Source organism: Tasmannia lanceolata, unplaced genomic scaffold (genome assembly GCF_043159265.1).
Source record: "Tasmannia lanceolata isolate RefF3 unplaced genomic scaffold, GAP_Taslan_0.1 ptg000018l, whole genome shotgun sequence".
NCBI classification, from domain to species: Eukaryota; Viridiplantae; Streptophyta; class Magnoliopsida; order Canellales; family Winteraceae; genus Tasmannia; species Tasmannia lanceolata.
Window position 1 is genome coordinate 5,292,101 of NW_027518695.1, and position 21,910 is coordinate 5,314,010.

Consider the following 21,910-nt stretch of genomic DNA (forward strand, 5'->3'; position numbering starts at 1 on the left):
GAAACGAGGGTATTGGGCTTTTAGATTTTTCTAGGAGCATCTCTTATTGCTTTTTCTCATCAATTCGTTCTGATTACGAAGAGGGTGGGGCAGTATAGCTTGAAGAGATTTTTGCCTGGATGAGAGAGAGGCCTAGAATAAAGAATACCACATCTTCGGGTGGTATATCTATCAAAATCCACATGATATTCCAATAAAAAAAATACCGCCGACGGTTTCCCTTTAGGCCATTAATATGCCAAACCACACTGAAATAGACGGATACACAATCAAATGCCGATTCTGATTTCAATCCAAACACCCTCATGAGATCAGTGGGCCCTGTGATATTAGAATCATAAGGTAAAGATTTCTATCAAATACCTTAATACTTATCATTTTAGAGACATAAACTACAGGGGCAGATGTTTGAGACGAGGGATAGACTTCTCTATAAGAACACACCTAAGGTCATTTGGCTCACGTACGTTCTTCTCTTATTGCAGTTGGTAATCCATGACAACTAAGGGGAGAGAAGCCTCATATTCTCAGGTGATCCACGTAGAAGGTCGCCCAAAGATCCCAACATGCTCCCATCAAACTAGTCGATTATGTAACTCAAGAGTATTAAGTAGTTTGAACTCTTAGGTTTAGTGTTCTATTTTTGTATCCCGAATTTTTTAATCTCCCTCTCTCTTATGTTCCGAGTTAGAGATGGTACTGTCTTGTACCATCTCAAGGTTTCAGATGTTAAAGAAATCAATCCTGTATTACTGTATTACAGGATTTTTTGTCTTCCTGTATTACTCATAGGGAGGAAAAGAGGAAATGAAGGCCGGAGAAGGATCGTGTGAGAAGATCACCAGTTAGGAAATCAATCCTCTCAACTGGGTTTCAGATGTTAAAAGAACACCGTTCATAAGTTTTCTCCATGCTGAGATGTTAGGAATTTATAATGATTGAATGGTTACTGTATCTATAAGATGGACTTTGTTGATTTTATAATTATTTCTACCAATGTTCTAATGCTTGTCTTTCTATTTGTCCTTATTTTTTCCCATTATGATCTTTTAGGTACCTATATCAAACAAAGCATCCTAGATAGGAGAAAGGAAATCACTGGGCTTCAAGGTTTGAATCTTGGAGATGCTTGAATCAGATGGTAAAATCATTCTTTTTAAGTTTTCTCCATTATGGGATGTTGAATAATTTGTAATGGTTATCAAAATCATATCTTTTATTTTAAACACGTGCAGTGCACGGGTTGTCCTATTAGTTATAATTTATAAGACTAGATGTGTGCCTCCCACTCGACACGATTATGTTGCTTGCCGTCATTGTGCTGTCTAGGGACCTCTTTTGGATACCTTTAAAAATCATTCGTACAAATGGTTTTGCATAAATGGCTGCTTGGTTTGGTTGATTAATAATCACTTATCCCTCATAATCTGATTATATGATTGTAGCAAAATATACGTCCAGTCATGATCATGGTTTAAAATTTCTGTTTTGGCATGGTTTCGGACCCCTGAAATTTTGAAATTTGGGCCGAAATTACTGAAATTTCGGTGAAATATTAAATTAATTAAAAAAAAGATTTTTTGGGTGAAATTTCAGAAAAAACTAAATTTCGACCGAAATTCCTAAATTTCGGCCGAAATAAAATACCGTTTCGGTCTTTCCCCATTTCAGTGTCAGTCTCCACCGAAATCCGTGGTCATAATCACTGAAATCCGTGTTATAGCCGATTGTGCGCGGGAGAGGGAACCTCTTTCCAATAATTCCCTCTCATAATTTTAGAAATGACAACAGAATCCACAATCAAAATAGCCTTTTTCCTAAACCCCTTTTCCTAACGAAACCTAATGCCGTGTTCTTTTGTTTTCTTTCCCGTCGGGTTTTCACGGAAACCATGGTTTTTTTCCGCGGAAACTAAAATTTTGGTTGTTTCGTTAGTTTCCTCGGAAACTTTTATTTAAGACTTGGAACATTTTTATAATTACGTGGAAATGTCATTTCCGCGACTTTTCTCGGCCAAGGTTTCCGATAGTTTATATCGGAAACCCGACTTTTCCCCGACTCTCGCGTGACTCTCGCGTTGTAAAGAAAAGAAAACCCTCGAGCTCTCCTTTCTTCTCTCTCCCTTCTCTGCTCCTCTCCACCGTGTGCCACCCTCCACCGCCCAAACCAGGTATTCTCTCTCTCCCTTCTTCTCTCTCTCTCTCGTGTTTCATTTTCTCTCTTTCTCCCTTTTTTTTCGTTTTTAAGAAGATTGCAACAATGGTTTTGCAGATATTAAACCCTAATCTGTTTTTTCAAGATAATTTTTTGAGCTCTATACAGATTAGGGTTTCTGGTTTTTTATTGGGGTTTTATTTTCTGATTGGGGTTCTGATTTTTTGATTGGAAATTTTTATTGGGGTTGTTGTTTAGGGTTCGGTTTGTTGAAGATTAGGGTTTCTTATTTCAAGATTAGGGTTTCAGATTTTCTATTTAGGGTTTCTGATTTTTTTAGTTCCTTGTTTTCGAGTTACTATGATTTCTTTTGTAAGGTTTTTTTTTTCGTCTGGGTATTTTTTTTAATTCTTTCTTCCATACTTTCTGCATTGAGCTGCAATGGTTTCATTTTTTTTTTCTAGTGTGTTATCAGACTATTGACGACTAGTCATTGATTCAAATGTAATTTAATGTAGCTGTTTTAGTTTTAAATTTTTTTTAGTGTTCTGATTATTCAGTAAAATCCTTGGTGGGGTTTTATTCAGTTTTTTATATTTTATGCATTCAACCTGCCAGTGCTTCTTTTTCTTGCAAGGTGTGTGGGTTGGTGAGTGGGCAGTATAAATTATAGAAATACTTTCATTTTCAATAAATGGTTGGATCTAATAGTTATTCATTTTTGATATGTTTTGATCACGAGCTTTATAGCAGTATAGATCATAGAAATACTTCCATTCTGAATCAATATTTGGATCTTTTAGTTATTCACTTTTGATACTCCTTGATCTTGAGCTTTATATGTAAAATCAGGATCTGAGCATCCGAGCTCATTCAAATTACAATTTATAATGCCATCATTGCGCATAACATATCCAATCAATACTATTGTACAATGCTATTGAAACTCTTGCCTTGTATTTGATTCCCACAATATTGTATGTTTTTTTATTTTATTTTATTTTATTTTAATGTATAGTCAGTTGCCTCCTACTATGGCATGCATGTTCATTGTGATGGTCATTTTTCTTTTATCTTTTATTTGATTCTTGTCAGGGTAATGGTTTAACATCTTTTGGGATTTGGTTGATAATTAGCATACATATGTAGCTTTTATTCAAGTCTATGTTGTTGGTTGCGTGATTTATATTTTCGCAACTCTATATTTGTGACAATTTGATTGGCATTGTTATTTTTCATCTTTTGTTTGTCATAGTTTTCTTATTTTGATATGCAAATTATAAACCATATGTTGGACCCACTTATTTTAGACTAGTTTCTATGTGGGCATTATTTTGCATGTTAGTTTGTCATAGTTTCTGTTTAACATGTTTCTATTGAGTTTCCCTGCAACGAAACACATATTTCTGTAGTTTCTGTTAGTTTCTTTGCAACAAAACGCTTGTTTGACAGGTTTTCTGTCAGGTTTCTTTTCCTTTCTGCCACATCAGTTTCCTTCCCTTCCCTTTCCTTTCCCGACGAGAGAACAGAGCATAATGCTGTGTTGTTTTGTTTTGTTTTCTTTCCCCCCGCCTTTTCCATGGAAACACCAGTTATTTTCCACGGAAACGGAATTTTTCGGTGTTCTTTTAGTTTCCGCAGAATCGTTTAAAAAATACGTGGAAAAACCAAAATAACTATGTGTAATTGTTATTTCCACAACTTTACTGTCGCCCCATTTCCGAGCTCACATATCGGAAGGACCTCTTTTCTTTGAGTTTCCCGTGACCCAACGTCTTTGACGAGAAAAAAGGCACTTCGGGTGTCGTCTTCAACCTCGGGTTTGGGCGTCTCCACCATTGCTCTTCTTCTCCACCCTCTCAACCTTCGAACCAGGTAACATTCTGTCTCTATCTCTCTTCTTTCTCCACCAGTGTTTTTTTCCCTTTTTCAGTGGTTTTTGTGGTTTCTACAACCTCTCACTTCAAACGATGGGACATTCTTTCTCTCTAGCTCTCTTCTTTTCACTTTGATTTTTTTATTGTCGGTAAATCTGGTGAAATAGGGTTTTGTGGGTTGTTTTTTAACAGATGGTTTTTGTTTTAACGGATGGGTCAGGGTTAGGGTTTATAGTTTCTGATTCATATGTTGGGTTGGGTTTTTGCATTTGCTTTCATAGGATTTTACCATTTTATAGCTAGTTTTTTTAATGTTTGATCTAGGGTTTATATTTTTGTTGAAATATGATAATAGGGTTTCGAAATTTTTAATTTTTTTGGGGGTTTCTCTGCTTTTAGGGATCCTGATTTTTAGATCTGAGTTTGGGTTTCGGATTTTGTGCTTAAATCTGATTTAATTTGGGTGCTATTTTTGTGTTGTCTCCACCATCGGAAACGCTACTTTGGGGCTTTTATTTGGGTGCTTATTTTGCTCTTTTTGTTTACACTCTTTTTGTTTACATCAATAGTACACACACATTTGGATGTCTTATTAGGATTGCAGGGCGTATTTCATGTTGGATTTGTCATTCTATTGTTGCATTATCATCTTTCTTAGTCATGTTTTTTTGATTGATTTCTTCTTTTGCAGGTAACCATCCTACTATCGATAGCCTACTATCAATCGTGTTCCTAAACTTTCCTGAGGTTTGCATTATAATCTTGATCTCTTTTTTATAATCTTTTTATGTGTTACAAGCCCCATTTCATGTCGTGTTTGAGGCTTCTTATATTTGTTACGTGGTATTGCGTTTAAACCATATGTTGGACCTGCTTATTTTAGACTAGGCATCATTCTGCATGTTAGTTTGTCACAGTTTCTGTTTAACAATTTTCTATTGACTTTCCCTGCAACGAAACACATATATCTGTAATTTCTATTAGTTTCTGTCAACTTTCTATCAGAAACCCTGTACAACAAAACGCTCATCTGACAGGTTTTCTGTCAGGTTTCTTTTCCTTTCCTTTCCTTTCCTTTCTGCCACATCAGTTTCCTTCACTTCCGTTCCCTTTCCTTTCCTTTCCATGCAAGAGAACAGAGCATAACTCCGCCTCCCTTTCTCTTGACCAGAAATTTCTCCACAAATCCTAACATGGCGATGACGATGGCGAAACCCTAGATCTCGCGACTCAAATACTGTATTTCCTATAGATCTCCCCACACCATCTCTTCCTCTATACAAAACCTAGATCTCAAAATTCCATCTTTCTATCTCCACAAACCCTAGATCTCGCGACTTCATCTCTGCCTCGAAGATCTCGCAAAACCCTAACTTTATCTCTCTTTTTCTCGAGAAACCGTAGGCCTAGTGAAACCCTACCTCCATCTCTGTCTCTCCATGCAAAGTTTCTAGTAACTTTTGCATCTGATAGCGTTTCTGATTCGTCTCTGTAAGTTTGAGCTTCTTTCTTTCAATTGATTACTTTTTTTTTTTTAATGTTTTTAATTTGTTACTGTTTTGTTATTATTTTCAGTTTCTTGTAATCTGATTGTCTGTCAGGAGTCTTATTTTATTTTCATTTCCCATCTATTTTGCAAGATCTAGGGTATTTTTTTTGTGAGTGTTTTATGCTCTGTATGGTTGCCGGGTTTTTTTTGTTCCCGGGAGTTATGTGGGAGAAAAAAATACCCTGGGAGATAGGTGGGAAAAAAAAAGTCCTAGAAGTATCCTGGTAAAATAAAAATCCCATGTTTGGTTATGTGGGAGAAAAAAATACCCTGGGAGATATGGTGGGAAAAAAAAAACCTTTGTTTGGTTGCTTGAACTGTTGGGTAGAAAAAAATTCTTCTCAAGCTTATTTTTGGTTCCTGAGTTTATTTTTGTTCCTGGGGTTATCTTGGGATGGGATGAAAAGGCAATCATTACAAAAGTGGGATTAAAAAATTCACCCCACAAGTAATCATTACAAGAGTGGGATTAAAATAAACCTAGTGCTAAAAGGCAACCAAACATGGGATGGGACCAAAATTTAACTTACTCTCCCACATAACTCCCAGGAACAAAAAAAACCCGGCAACCAAACAAAGCATTAGGGATATGATTTGGGATGGGTATTTGGTTTCTTAAGTATATAGTTTAATTTGATTTGAGGGGTTGGTGATGACTCATTATTGTTTTTTGTTGTAAATATGATGTGTTGATAGCATCTTATTGTTTGTTTCTTTCTGTTTGGATCCATGTTATGTTGTTGTAGGATGATGGAATACCCATTTAATATGATTCACAGTTTTGTTGCTTCAAATTAGGCAGGAATATATTACTGCTTAGGTTGAAATTAGGCAGGAATATCCATTATTGAAGCTCTCTATTAATTTCCTCTTTGGAAGGTTTTCTTTGAAATCGGAAGTTAGTCATTCTCTGCAGCATCCTTTTTCTTTCTGTTTTGTTGAATTGCATTTTTTGAGTTGATCATATGGGTTTCGAGTGTATTGTCAAAGAAAAGATTTGGGGTTCTCTCTATTTGATTCTATAGATTCAACTGGACTTGAAGCATTTGAATTCTATTATGAATGTCCATACAATAGTGCAATGACCTATTCTCACCTTATTAGGAGGGAAATCAAACATGTCTTATAGTTGATACTTCAATATTCTGTCTTCTAATTTTAATATATTTTAGTTTTTATGGTGTTTTATTTGCACATGTCTTGTTTCTTGTGTCATTGTAATGGGATACCCGTATCTCCTTACAAGATTTTTGAGAAGAGTTGAATGATAAATGATAAGGGCATCTCATGATTGATTATACCCGGATACTTGTATAAGCTCAATGTATACTGTATCCAACATTTTACAACAGGATACTTTATGACTACTTCTGTTGGTTAAAATAGATATAATGTTTCAAGCATATGTCACTCCATCTGAATCAACTAACACATGTTTTTCGTGTTCGTGTAGCATATTTTAAATTATAATTTTGTGTGTAGGAGCCATATAGTTGCTACTTCAATATTCCATCTTCTAATTTTTAATATATTTTAGTTTTTATGGTGTTTTATTTGCACATGTCTTGTTTCTTATCTCATTGTAATGAGATAGCGGTGTTTCCTTCCAAGATTTTTGAAAATGTCAACTTTTTTCTCTATACCCGTGCCCGTGCCCTATCCATCTCCGCATATAGGTATTATAGGTCACGGTATTTTATTATGTTGGTTACAAGAGAGCACCGACTGATGAACTGTCCTGGTATAGTGATATACATTTTGGCCGCATTTAAGCTAATTTTGGCACGTCTTTCTTGCATTTTATGAATAAACGACCCCCACCCCACCGTCCGTGTTGGTACAACCCTTCTGACCTTGTGACTACTATTAAATACATCATCCTATGTATTTTAGTACATCCAGAACATTTTTTTTATTTTGAAATCTACTTCCTAATGGTATCATATAATATTCCACCTGTTGGCCTTGTGATTATTATTAAATATGGAGTATCTATGCATTTAGTAAATCAAGAACATTTTTTTATTGAAATCTACTTCCAAATGGGATCATATAACATTGCTTCTATGGATTATGTAGATCATTTTTCAATTATCATTGTCGGCAATGATCAATAGATTTGTAAATGTGTAAAGTTATCATGGTAAATACTTGGTTATTACATAAATCTTAGCAGTTTTACTTGATTGCCCGTTGATACATGAAGAATAATCATGTGTTTATAGAAATCAGATTATTGGATAATGATCTTACTTGTTCCTAGGAAATGTATATCATATCATGATTTTGGGTGTAGTCAAAATTTGAAACTAGTCTTTATGAATATGATATTTTGGTTAAGATGTAATAGGGATGTTTCTCATAACAATGCCAATATTGTGATTTGATGTCACTAGAATCATTGCCTAAAAGCTCGCAAAGCATCAATATATAATACATGTCAAAGTTGCCATTTAAATAATAATAATAATAATAATAATAATACATGTCAAATTCTTTTAACAAGGTTATGAATATTGTTTCTCATGCTATCATTTAGTTCTGAAAATTCAATACATCTGCTGTAACAACAAATAGTCTTTTTTATTTTGCCAGGATCAACAGTGCCTAATAAAAATGTCTCGAAAAGGGTTAATGGAGCAAGATCTAAATAAACTAGATGTAGCAAAGCTACATCCACTGTCTCCAGAAGTCATTTCTCGTCAGGCTACAATTAATATTGGTTAGTTTTTTTTACTTTCACTTTCATATGTTAATTTTAATTTGAAATTTACATGATATCACTAATTATATTCTGTTTAGCAGCATTGTTTAGGAAATTTATATTGATACATTACAGGATGGTGTGCTTTCAAATTTGTTGCATAACAACTTTGGTTGCTATAAGCATACAAGTATACAACTCATTCGATACTTTATAGGATGGTGTGCATCGAGAGATTACCACTTGCATGCGACTAGTTTGTTTCCATTATCATCATAGGTACGACAAGCCTTTCGCTGGGGATTTCCTCAAGCTTACAAAGTGCATTCTTGTCAAAGTGGGGTAATATGCAGAATGTTTTCCTGTAGATGAAGGATGTCATGGGTAACCGGGTGTTCTTTATTTCCATGAAACAAAAGATGGATTTTAATAGGTGATTCTTTTTTTTTTTTTGAATGGTAATAGAATTCATTAAAAGAAGACTGAGAATAGGGGTGTAAAAGGATATTCGAAAATTCGATTACCATCCGCATCCGAATTCGTTTAAAGCGAATATTATCCGGATCCGTTTCAAGCGGATATTATCCGAATCCGTTTATGAGATATCCGGCTCTTAGCGGATGCGAATCTGGTAAATGGTATATCCGATCGGTTTAACATCCGAATCCGAGAAGTAAATTATTTTTATTTATTATTAATAATATCATTAATATTTATTTTTAGTAATGACACACTATCTTTTGTTTCTAAAAGAAAAGTAAATTTTCTTTTTAGAAAAAAAAAAAAACAAAAAGTGTTTTGGGTAGGAAAGGAAGTAATCTCTCATTTTAAGGGCATTTTTGGAGTTTGACATGGCTTCTTTATGAAGCAACAAATGTGGGCTGTAGGATGAAAAAGACAAATGGATGATGGTGATTGAAAGAAAATGGCATAGTTTCTAGAGAATTATAGAGCAAAAAGGCCATAGTCATTGATGGTAAATGGACGGCTCAGATCAATTTTCCAACTTAGGGTTATCTAAAAACCCAAAATGCAATTAAAAGAGGGGACTTCTAAGGTTTGCAAGGAGAAGCAAGAGAAAGGAGGAGGTGAGACACTATCTTCTGCATTCCTTGGTGTCTCCAATCCCACCAAAATCCACCGCCGCCCCTCTCCACCTTCTCACAGCCACCTCCATTACCGCCAGTCACCTCCATCTCTAACCCAATCATCATCTCCATCCCCATTTCTCTTCATCTTCTAGAATTAGCACTCCCACTTCCACTGTTCAAAATAGCCCAAACTCATTCCATCATATACATAAAAAAAGAAAAAACCCAAAGACCACTACCACTACCATCATCCATCCCCACCGCCTCTCTCACTCTGCCTTTGTTTTAAAAGGAAGAAGAGAATCTCATATATTTTAGGGTTTGAGAGTTAATTTTGTGAAGAGAAGGTAGAGGTATGGTTTTAGGGTCTGGAAAATTTATTCGAGGAGTAAGAATGAGAAGAAAGATAAAGTGCTGCAATAAAATGTTCGAATTTACCGGATAAACGGATACGGTTAATATCCGAATTCGAAAAATATCCGACGGATACGAATTCGGTAATAGATATTAAATATCCGTCAAATTCGAATCCGAATCCGAATTCGGATAGTGTATACTGTAATCGAATTCGGATATAGCCATATCCGATTCGAATTCGATCCGTTTACACCCCTAACTGAGAAGGTCCCCCCCCTTCAAGAACAAAGACACATATACAAACCATGAAAGACAGAGACATTTTAAAAGGTGATTCTCTATATGGAAAATGCCTCCACTAGGGTCCTTGTTGCCTCAAATGGTTTTTGAACGTTGTGCAGAAGTCACAGCCTGTCACTTTTGGCACCTTTTTGTGTTCAAGATGATTTGGTGTCTTGTGAATTCGTTGCTTTAGAAGATTCAATAGTCTTAATCAAACTATATATTCCAACATACTATATAGTGACATCTTGTGCCAACGATTCTAGTCTATAGCTGCCTCGTAGAATCTTTGGGTCATACCTTCGGGATTGTCTTTTGTTGTATAAGTTACCGTTTTCACTTAATTGTGCTCCATGACTCTTTGTAGCCATAGAATTGTTACACGAGTTGTGCATGCCAATTGTCAATGCCGCTTCGTTCGACGTTTGGTTTGGTTAGTGGAACGAGATGTTTCAGTGTTTTGGCCTTTCGAAATTATGTTTTGTAAAAGCCGCTACGTTCAAATAATTTTTTTTAATAATTAAAATTTTTTAAAAATAGAAAATTGTTAGAAAATCTAAAAAGCTATTAGACTGAACAAATTTAATAAAAAGACACATTTTATTACTCAAAACATTAAACTTATCGTAATACATAAAGAAGTAAGAAAAAAATATGATAAATATTACAAACTACATCTCATCGCTCAAACATAAGTCATCTCCTTATAGGGTGTCATAAGCTGAATCATGATACTCAATGGAACGATTCCCTTCGTCATCGCTACCCACATCCCTGGAGACATCCTATAGATCAATGTCATCATCTTCGTCACCCGTAACAACCCAAGTAGGATCTTCCAAGCCTCCCTTTGGATGTTGAAAATACCCTTAGAAACCTTTGGATGTTGAAATTACCCTTTGAGATGAGTAGGGATGAGTAGAACTTAAAAGGAATTGAGAGAGATAGTGTGTAGAAGTAGTGAAAGAGGTGAAAGAAGTGAAGAAGTGGGGGCTTAGATGGGTTTATTTAGGATTTTTTTGTTTGAGGAGACAAAATGACTAAAAACACTCTTCAAACGATTATAAAACGGTAAAAAACTGGATATAAAATAAGGGTAAAACGGTCAAAATGCTAAATATAACTGTTGGAGGGAAATTATGTAATTTTCAAAAGATAAAAAAAAACAATTTGTTCTAGCCGAAACATTCCGGCCATACTGGAATGCACTAGAATTCCAGATGTGCCCCCCCCCCCCCCACCCAAATGTTTGTGAGCTCTGCTCATATAAGCTTATCTGAGCAGCTTCTCACAAACCATTTCCTCACACACACACACGCACACACATATGAGGAAAGCTTATCTGAGCTGGAGCTCAAAAACTCATGTGAGCCCACATTTTTAGGGTGATCCAAAGCATTCATTTGAAAGGCCCTTACAAGCATAGGGTCTGTACCAAAAATCAGGTCGTTAGGATCATCCTAACCTATCCAGAAGTGAAGGGAAAAATGGACAGATACTGTTTCTCCACGGGTTAGGATGATCCTAACCACCTGATTTTTGGTACATACCCTAACTATGAAATTAACTTTCATATATATATATATATATATATATATATATATATATATATATATATATATATACTCCAAATCCGTGCGATGCACGGGCCGACAAAGAACTGTATGGACCACATCATAGGTTGATCCAAACCGTCCATGTGATGGAACACAACATCAATAGGTTGTGCCCGTAAAATCATTTCCATAGGCCGATCCTAGCACTCCAATCTATCTAGCACTCCAATCTATAGAGGTTTCCATAATGAAAAAAGCATAAAGGAGGGGGGATAGGATTGAAGTTATGTGGCTTTAATGGGTGCCTTTGTTAAAAAGCATAAAGGAGGGGGTAGGATTGAAAATATGTGGGTTGAATGGGTGCCTTTGTTAAAAAAAGTCAAAAAAGTGATGTGTAATTCTATTAGAATTTTGGGAGAAATTCAAATAATTCTCTTCTTTTCTCTTCTGCTATATAGTATAACTAGTAAAAAAAACCCGTGCGATGCACGGGCCGACAAAGAACTGTACGGACCACATCATAGGTTGATCCAAACCGTCCATGTGATTGAACACAACATCAATAGGTTGTGCCCGTAAAATCATTTCCATAGGCTGATCCTAGCCCTCCAATCTATAGAGGTTTCCATAATTAAAAAAACATAAAGGAGGGGGTAGGATTGAAATTATGTGGCTTTAATGGGTGCCTTTGTTAAAAAGCATAAAGGAGGGCGTAGGATTGAAAATATGTGGGTTGAATGGGTGCCTTTGTTAAAAAAAGTCAAAAAAAGTGACGTGTAATTCTCATAGAATTTTGGGAGAAATTCAAATAATTCTCTCCTTTTCTCTTCTGCTATATAGTATATAGATATCATAGGCATATGATGTACAAATTAATAAAATAATACACACTTCCACATTGGGAGTTGATATTGGTAGACCCTTGTTTTTATATTTTCAGCCCTAGTAATATTTTACACTTTTCTCATTGGTTATTGTAATAATCAGCAAGCTCTTTGCTACAAATAATCATAGAAGTTTAAAATAAAGAGAGTGAGAATATCATCTCCTTGTACAGTATATACTTGTGAATATGTCATAAACTCCAAGCCATGTTTCTTTTTTGTTGTAATATGCAAATAGACCACACAGAATTATATAATATAGTTATATTCTATAGATATACAAACATGAATAGTACTTTTTTTTGGCTGCTTGGGTCTCATCTAGGCATCTAGCAACTGTCCATTGGACCAAACTCTCTAGTTGCCTTTTTTGCCTAAACAATTTCGTTAATATAGTTACCATAATTACAAGGCTGCTACGATTGCATGTACCATTCACAATTTTGTGGTTCTCTTTCCTGTTCCAGTATTTATTTATTTATTTTGATATATCTTCCCCATTCTACTCTTGGTTCGTCATTATGCGCTTACAAAGCACATTATTGAGCAACATTTGAAAAATGGACAGATGCTGTTTCTCCACGGATTTGCCCAATTTTTCCCTCTACAAATGGAAGGGTTAGGATGATCCTAACCACCTGATTTTTGGTACACACCATATCTATGAAATTAACTTTCATTTATTTATTTATATATTGTTAAGATTTATCAGATCAGACCGTTGGATTATCTTGGTGTAGATTAGGCAAGTGGGTTGAATGGGATTAGGCAAGTGGGTTGAATGGGAAAGCTAGCTAGATTAGGTAGCTTAATTAAATTAGCAATTAGGCCAATCTAAGTAGGTAGGAATTTTATATTTATCTCTTTCCATAGTTGTCTTGATTTATTTCTATGTCTATCATGTAAGTGCTCTTTATAAGCACCATCAATTGTCTTTGTAATTTAATCCAAGATATTCAAGATTAGTGAAATCTTCTCTCCAAATTTTAACATGGCATTAGAGCGACCGTTCCTGTGCTGACCGCAACCTTAGAAGCACCGCTCTCTCCGGCAGACGGCTAGATCGGCTGTCCGCCGGACCGCTACCGCTGCAACTCTAAACCCTATCTCTCTGCCTTCTTCATATGGCTTTTGCTTATTACCTCTTTCTTGCTTGTCCCCATCCTACTCCCACTCCATCAGTGTTGTGGGCTTGTGGCTGTTACTTTTTACTGTGCACCTATGCCGAGCATGTTAGCCTTTCACTGATTCGAGGACGTTGCCCAGCCAAAAAAAAAAAACAAAAAAAAAAAACCTTTGCTGTTTCTTGTCTTCCCAATTTTTTGCAAAGGGGGTGATATTGGTTTCTTCTTTGAAGAGGAAGGTTGTGATATTTTATTTTGGATGGGACAAGACACGGATGAAGCTCTCTAATCAATGAAAGATTGATGGGCTGGAGACCTTGAAGATACAAGGGAAGCAAGCTAAGTAATATTATTCAACAGCCACCATGTTGCCTTTGTCTTGTGTAGATGTACTCTCGTTTCCTTCTCTTGGGTTTGCAAAAGATAGTGCCTATATCCAACTTTTATATGACCACACCTCTTGCTTCTGTTCTTTAAAAACAAATACATGCCAACATTAATATCAGCACCCCTTGGATTTGCATAATCTTCTTTTGATCCATAAATCCCTTCTTCAAGTCCTTATCTATCTTGCCCCCTTTGCTGTTTTTTTTCCTTTGGGTTCCTCTGACCTTTTATGTTTGCCAATAATTGTCGTCCTTAAGCCGTTAGTTGTCGTTTGTCTCCATGTTATTTTTCTTTCAAATCTTTCTTTTTCCAAACTATTTCAGTTGAGGTGCTTTAGTCCATTGAGGTATATGCCTCGGACCCTTGGGGTACGTGCCTGAAATAGTATCTACTCTACTCAGTTGAGGTGCTTCAGTCCATTGAGGTGTATTCTCGGACACTTGGAGTGCGTGCCTGAGAGGGTTTCTTGCCCATAGAGGAATTTCGCCAATTTTGGCATTGGTACGGTCCATAGTGACCCATTTCATGTAGACTCGTCCATAGGGGCCTTGAGTCTCATCTAGTCCATTGTGGCTTCCTTTCGGAAACCGGCTTTGGTGTACATTTGGCAAGAAGCATCAATCAAGACCTTCTTCATCAGGTTGCTGTGCATTGCATCGCTAAGTGTGTTGGGGACATTTTATTGTAATCAATTTGGAAAATTTTATTGTAAGCAAACGTTTATTGATTTTCAATCAATATACGTTTGAAGGGGCGTGTTAAGATTTGTCAGATCAGACCGTTGGATTATCTTGGTGTAGATTAGACAAGTGGGTTGAATGGGATTAGGCAAGTGGGTTGAATGGGAAAGCTAGCTAGATTAGGTAGCTTAATTAAATTAGCAATTAGGCCAATCTTAGTAGGTAGAAATTTTATATTTATCTCTTTCCATAGTTGTCTTGATTTATTTCTATGTCTATCATGTAAGTGCTCTTTATAAGCACCATCAATTGTCTTTGTAATTTAATCCAAGATATTCAAGATTAGTGAAATCTTCTCTCCAAAATTTAACATATATATATATATATATATATATATATATATATATATATATATATATATATATGAGGAAAGTGTCTCTAGTCTCTCCCCTAGATAAGCTTATCTACTCCTCCCTTTAAAAAAACACAGTGGGCCCACGCTGTTTGGATGATCCAAAGCATTCATTTGATAGGTCCTAACATAGATAGGGTGTGCCCAAAAAATCAGCACCAAAGGGTCATCCTAGAACTTCATTTTGTGGGGCACACCGTGTCCAAAATGGACGCATATAAGCGTTGACGTTTATATGTGTCCATTCTGGGTACCACAAGGCCCCACAAAACGAAGTTCTAGGATGACCCTTTGGTGCTGATATTTTGGGCACACCCTATCTATGTTAGGACCTATCAAATGAATGCTTTGGATCATCCAAACAGCGTGGGCCCACTGTGTTTTTTTAAAGGGAGGAGTAGATAAGCTTATCTAGGGGAGAGACTAGAGACACTTTCCTCTCTCTCTCTCTCTCTATATATATATACATATAAATTAATAAAATAATACACACTTACACAATGGGAGTTGATATTGGCAGACCCTTGTTTTTATGTTTTCAGCCCTACTAATATTTTACACTTTTCTCATTGGTTATTGTAATACTCAATAAGCTCTTTACTACAAATAATCATAGAAGTTAAAATAAAGAGAGCACTTCCAGTATCAAAACAAGGGAGTGAGAATATCATCTCCTTGTACAGTATATACTTGTGAATATGTTATAAACTCCAAGCCATGTTTAGTCTTCTCTTACCAGATGCAAGTAAGCTGCAGTTATGATTGATTATTATATTCCTCACATCGTCATTGAGACGTTGGCATCATCTTAAATATTTTCCATTTGATTTCTTGAGAAAAATTCCTTTCCTTCCATTATGGTTGAAATTTTGAGATGCTTATGACAATTTTTTGTCCCAGGTACTATTGGTCATGTGGCACATGGGAAATCAACTGTTGTAAAAGCAATATCTGGTGTCCAGGTAACTGTGTATGTTTTCTATAGAGTTCAAAATTTCAATTTAGATAGGCATACATTTGGCTCTCTTATTACCTGAATCTTATGAAACTAATAATGATGGTATTTCAAAGAATTGAAACAGAGAATCAAGATGGAGAGTGCCTATTTTTTAGCTTGTTTCGAAATTAATTGAATTTCTATGACCAATGCTTGAACAGGTTTAATGAACAAATTTTTATTTTTCATATTGTTGCTTCTACCTGGGAATAACATTATGTTAACTATAGCTCGAGTGTAAGGCACACTAGCAGTTCCTTTACAAACGTTCAAATACATAAAAACTGAAAAGCATTCCTCATCTTCTTTTCCTTTTCTACAGACTGTCCGGTTTAAAAATGAGTTGGAGCGTAATATTACTATCAAGCTGGGGTATGCTAATGCAAAAATATACAAATGTGAAGAAGAACGATGCCTTAGACCCATGTGCTACAAGTATGGTGATGTCTTTGAAATTTTATTCTTGTTTTTTTCATTCTCATGTGCAACATTATGTGACTTCTCTTCAAATTATGTCTGCAGGGCCTATGGAAGTGGAAAAGAAGACAGTCCTCTGTGTGATGTCCCAGGATTTGAGAATGCTCGGATGAAACTCTTGAGGCATGTTTCTTTTGTGGACTGCCCGGTGAGATGATTGACCTTTCTCTCTCTATCCATCTGGAATTGAAATTTCCCACATTGCTTAAAATTGATGCAGCTCCATTCAAATTACATCAAGGAGGTACAGAAAAAGAAAAAAATGGACCGATTTGTGCGCAGAATCCCAATGCTGGTCTAACTTTTTATAAGTTTGTTTTCTGTTATTTACTTGAAACAGGTTTTATAGGGATTTTCACTTTATTACACCTTTTGGGAGGGTTTTTGTTTTGGCATGATGCAAGGGAATTTATATAAGTCACATCTCTGCTCTATTGTCTTTTTTTTTGGGTGCAAAGAAAGGGAATTCGTATGGAATCATGCATAGGGCTACCATATAAAAAGGTAGGAGAGGGGGCTGGGGTGCTCTTTTCCTGATATCGGTCTTGTTCTCTTCAAGTGCTTGGAGTTTTACCACACTCTTTTCTCTAGTCTCTACTTCATCTCTCTGCTCTATTGTTTTTTTTGGGTGCAAAGCAAGGAAATTCATATGGAATCACGCCTAGGGCTACCATATAAAAAGGTAAAAGAAAAGAAAGAGAAAGGGATATTTCATGCTATTGTTCTTGTTCTCAAACAGAAAGAAAAAGATAGGGATATTTCATGCTATTGATGGTGTTTCTTTGAGTGCTTGTTAGAGTTTTACCCTACTTCTCTCTATATTTTTCTTGTTTCTAAATTTTTTTTTTTTTAATACTAGATTATTTTAGTTAGAATTAGATCCTGTTTGGTCGTTAATTTTCTTGGGTCACTGTATGAGGAAATAACCTATCAATCCAACAAGACTATGCGAGCAAAAGGAGTTTCAAGCTTTAAATAATTGATTCAACAATTTTGGCATCAATTGGAGCAAGTGGAATTTGGGCTGATAATGTCGTTGGAAGCCCTATATTCTCCTTGCCCCCCATCAATCTGCGTGCTCCACTTCTTGAGTTGCTTGATGATGAAAATAGCAGGTTTTGTGCACTGAGGAACACATTTCCAACAACACGGACTTGGTGGAAGCAGTTGGGATATCCCATTGACACACCAAGTTTTGTGGATAGGATCACTCGGCGCAAGTACTTGAATAGTTGGCTGAAGTAGAAAGGCTTTTTGTGTAGCTGTAGTTTTTCTAAGCCAAAAGGTTAAAGTTAGGGATTATTACACTCAAAGGGCTGCACATTCTTGTGGTGGCAACAATTTCAATCAGATAGAGTTTAAACGAGAAAAGGCAAAATCGGTTCATGGTAGAAGATGGTGACTTAATCCACTCCCCGTTCTTTCCAATTGACCATGGAGGTATTCCTTGTTGACAATGTGAAACTGCTAGGAAATGTGATGGTTAAGACTCTAATGATTTCTATCATCTCAAGTTGCATGCGTAACTTCAGGAGACAAACACCTAGCTATAGAATCGTTTCACCATGTGTCTGCAAATTTCCATTCGCAGGTGAGGAGCAGAATTTCTGGTGGAGGTGGGTGGTATGTTGTGATCAACAAACACAGAAAAAAGGCTGAAATAAAGGAAGACTATGGGGATTCTCGGATAGGTAGAGGCTGAGAAATAGGGTGTTTTAGGTGGGTAGAGGTGGCTGTTGAGGCACTGAGAATGGGAATCAAAGCAAGGCTGCAATTGGCTTTTGTCTGGCACAAAAAAAGGGGGTGTTGCTGGTTATTTCGGTTCGTGTGGCTAAAATTAAGGAGAAAGGTGCTCGGGTAGTTTTGTTTTGCGGCAAAACCTGCAGGGTTGGGTTCTCGGTTAGGGCTGTTTGATGAGTTTTGGAACAGTTTGGGTCGCCTGTGTTGCTGGAAATAAGGAGATAAAGAGTGTGTCTCGGGTGATGGTTTAGGCGGCTGCAACAGGAACAAATTGGGCTGGGATAAAGGTACCTCAAAGATAGGGAATTAAGGAGGGATTTGCAAAGCTTTCAGGACCAAGGAAGAAAATGTCTTTATTCGGCTATTTTGTAGGGTTATTGGGCGAAAATTTAGGATGTAAACAGGAGTAGCCTAAAATTATGGAAGTTTTTGGATTCTCGACCGAGGGTAGAAGACAGGGCTGAGTTTAATGGGAAGTAAAAACTAGCTTGAAACACTGGAAGCTGGACCTTTGTGTGGCAAATCCACACCAGAAATCCGGGCCTCTCGGTTGGTGGTGATTTGATGGTTAATCAAGCTGTTTCTATCCGATAATCCTTGCCCTGATACTAGTTGACGTGGCGGAAGCTAGAAGATGGAAAGGAGAACACCGTCTTCAACCCTGTAGAAGAACACCGTCTCCTTTGATAAAAACCCTTGAATCCACAAGTAAGATAAAAATCTGAAATTGAGTTTATTATTTAATGAAAAGATCTGAAATTCTCTCTATACACATGTCCTTACTTATAGAAATCAAATTCTTCTGCTGCTCAAACTCTTCTCTAGGATTAGGATAAACTCTATCTCTAATCCAACTAAGGTTAGGATTAGGATTAAGATTCCTAGCTAAACTATAGCTCATGCTAACCTAACTAAAGATACCCCAAGAAACCAACTAAAAGAGACCTAAAAACGAAGAACATCCTACATCAGGTTGTTTTGAAACTATGGTCTGGAGTTCTTGACAGTAGTAAAAGTCAAAGCTGTCCTACCTGACTATTACTTGCCTTTTCTTTTACCTATTTAGTAAAAACACTCTTGTATGAATCGACTGCTAGACAGGGTATTGGGGTATATGTTGACTGATATCAATTGGATGAATAGCCAAAATCTTCATATGATCATGATATTGATGTGTCAAGGAGGGCTGCATCATTTTTTTTCTTGTCTGACCTTTATTGTTTTGTTTTCTCCTCCCAAGGGTCATGATATTCTTATGGCAACCATGCTTAATGGAGCAGCAATCATGGATGGAGCATTGCTTTTGATAGCCAGTAATGAAAGTTGTCCCCAACCTCAGACTTCTGAGCATCTTGCTGCTGTTGAAATTATGCGTCTCCAGCATATTATTATTTTACAAAATAAAATCGATCTTGTTCAAGAAAGTGTGGCTATCAACCAGCATGAAGCAGTTCAAAAGTTTATTCAGGTCAGTGTTTTATATGAATGGTATTATTCAGGTCAGTTATGGTGGACCATATCTTATACGTGACTCTTTGAGTGTTCACAAAGCTGATTCCTTTGTGCCATGATTGCCTTGTCTATCAACTTCATCTGGGTGGATTTAATTTTTGAATTTCACTTGCAGGGAACAATTGCTGATGGAGCGCCAGTAGTGCCTATATCTGCACAGTTGAAATATAATATTGATGTTGTGTGCGAGTACATTGTTAACAAAATTCCCATCCCGGAGAGGAACTTTGTCTCGCCACCAAACATGATAGTCATCCGGTCTTTTGATGTGAATAAGCCTGGTTCTGAGGTTGATGAGATAAAGGGTGGTGTTGCTGGTGGGAGCATCCTCAGGGTAAGTTTATTTTGCATAATTTCATATTTTTGTACATATTTCCATTCGGAGATTTGTGCTGCTCTATTGAACTTTTTTGTCTGGTCCGACTACGATGTTATTGCAGGGTGTTTTGAAAGTGAATCAATATATCGAGGTCCGTCCAGGCATTGTTGTAAAAGACGAGGTTGGTAACATAAAGTGCACCCCGATATATTCGAGAATAGTTTCGCTATATGCCGAGCAGAATGAGCTGCAATTTGCTGTTCCTGGCGGTCTCATCGGTGTTGGCACTACAATGGATCCCACATTGACACGAGCTGACAGGCTGGTGGGTCAGGTCCTTGGAGAGGTTGGGACACTCCCTGATGTTTTTGTTGAACTAGAGGTACGTTTTATTTGAGGATCTTTTCCAATAAATGCAGTAAATATTTCTAGTGTACCAACTAGCTGGTTTGCTCCTGATTAATAACTGTGGGGAGCTTAAGTATTAAGAGGAGTTGCATTGGTGTCTGCAAGTACGTGGAAAACATACAGGTCATGTTGACCAGTTTCTGATCCGAACCCGTTGTCTGCTGAGCCCCACAATTGATGGACCATGTACCTAAAAATCTCCTAACCATCACCTGAGCTTTGGAAATTCGTTGCTGTTAAATTTTCATTTTCTGGACCGTCATAATTTGAAGGGTCACCATCGTCCCAAATAATGTTATTGGGCTCAACAAACACTTGGTTTGGACCATTACTAGGGACGATGGTGACCCTTATTTTTTCTTTGGAAAGAACGGCAGCAGAGGTACTGGTGTGGACCATGTACATGATTATCAATTGTGGGGCCCAGCAGATGTTTGTTGTGCTCAATGACTTTATTAGGGACGATAATCATGTGTATTTCCAAAGAAAAACTGAAATGTACATGATTATCATTTTATGGGATTTTTTTGAGTTTTTCTTTGTCAATGAAGGGTTCATCTACATTATCCTTGTTATACCTATTCATTCCCTTATCATTGTGCAGGTCAATTTCTTTTTGCTACGACGGCTTCTGGGGGTCAGGACAAAGGGTTCAGAGAAGCAGGGAAAAGTGTCAAAGTTGACCAAAGCCGAAATTCTGATGCTGAACATTGGGTCCATGTCAACAGGAGCTCGAGTGGTTGCTGTGAAGAACGATCTCGCCAAGCTGCAGCTCACCTCCCCCGTGTGCACCAGCAAAGGGGAGAAGGTCGCCCTCAGTCGGCGAGTTGAGAAACACTGGCGTCTCATTGGTTGGGGCCAGATTCAAGCCGGAGTCACACTCGAAGTCCCTGCCTCGCCCATCTAAATCCCCGCACACACAGGTAAGAAACTGAAACCTATAGTACACAAGCCTTGTGCGTAAGAGAGTTGAAATGTTGGTGGGAAGACAACTTTTAGGAACAATTTTCGTGAGATGGAGAAGAAAACACTTGAATTCATATTATTTTAGTGAGATGGAGAAGAAAACACTTGAATTCATATTATTTTGGTTCATTTTAGTTTCTATGTTTTTTAGCATGGATTTTCTGATGGTCCTGGCCGAGTGATCTTCTAGTTTTGTTCTTGTTGCGGACTTTATTTTACTGTCAGACTTAGTATTTTGAAGCAAAGGTAATCGATATCCTCACTTTTTGCCTACAGATTTATTGTTTTGCTTATTTGGTTGGTCATTGATTCTTTGAGGGTTGATACTGGTCTGCACCCTACATCTGATGTGCCCTCTAGATTGTCCACAGACCAACATTCCCATTATCTTTCAAAAAAAAAAAAAAACCATTCCAATGATCTTTAAAACATCT

The 21,910-nt window shown here is 36.9% G+C and overlaps 1 protein-coding gene across 3 annotated transcripts; it reads left to right on the plus strand.

The window, feature by feature from the left end:
- Nucleotides 1-1,985: 1,985 nt before the first annotated feature.
- Nucleotides 1,986-21,751, plus strand: LOC143849448 (uncharacterized). Of its 3 annotated transcripts, none has more exons than XM_077358456.1 (10): nt 1,986-2,170; nt 4,723-4,778; nt 8,158-8,302; nt 15,958-16,019; nt 16,377-16,489; nt 16,577-16,679; nt 19,512-19,739; nt 19,899-20,117; nt 20,224-20,484; nt 21,115-21,751. In XM_077358456.1, exons 3-10 carry the CDS (start codon nt 8,197-8,199, stop codon nt 21,415-21,417), a joined length of 1,395 nt encoding a protein of 464 aa, XP_077214571.1. In that variant the 5' UTR covers nt 1,986-2,170; nt 4,723-4,778; nt 8,158-8,196; the 3' UTR covers nt 21,418-21,751. The 3 variants fall into 3 exon arrangements, with proteins under 3 accessions (XP_077214571.1, XP_077214570.1, XP_077214569.1); XM_077358454.1 differs by having other exon boundaries at nt 2,093-2,170; nt 8,176-8,302; XM_077358455.1 differs by lacking the exon at nt 4,723-4,778 and having other exon boundaries at nt 2,019-2,170; nt 8,176-8,302.
- The last annotated feature ends 159 nt before the right edge of the window (nt 21,752-21,910 follow it).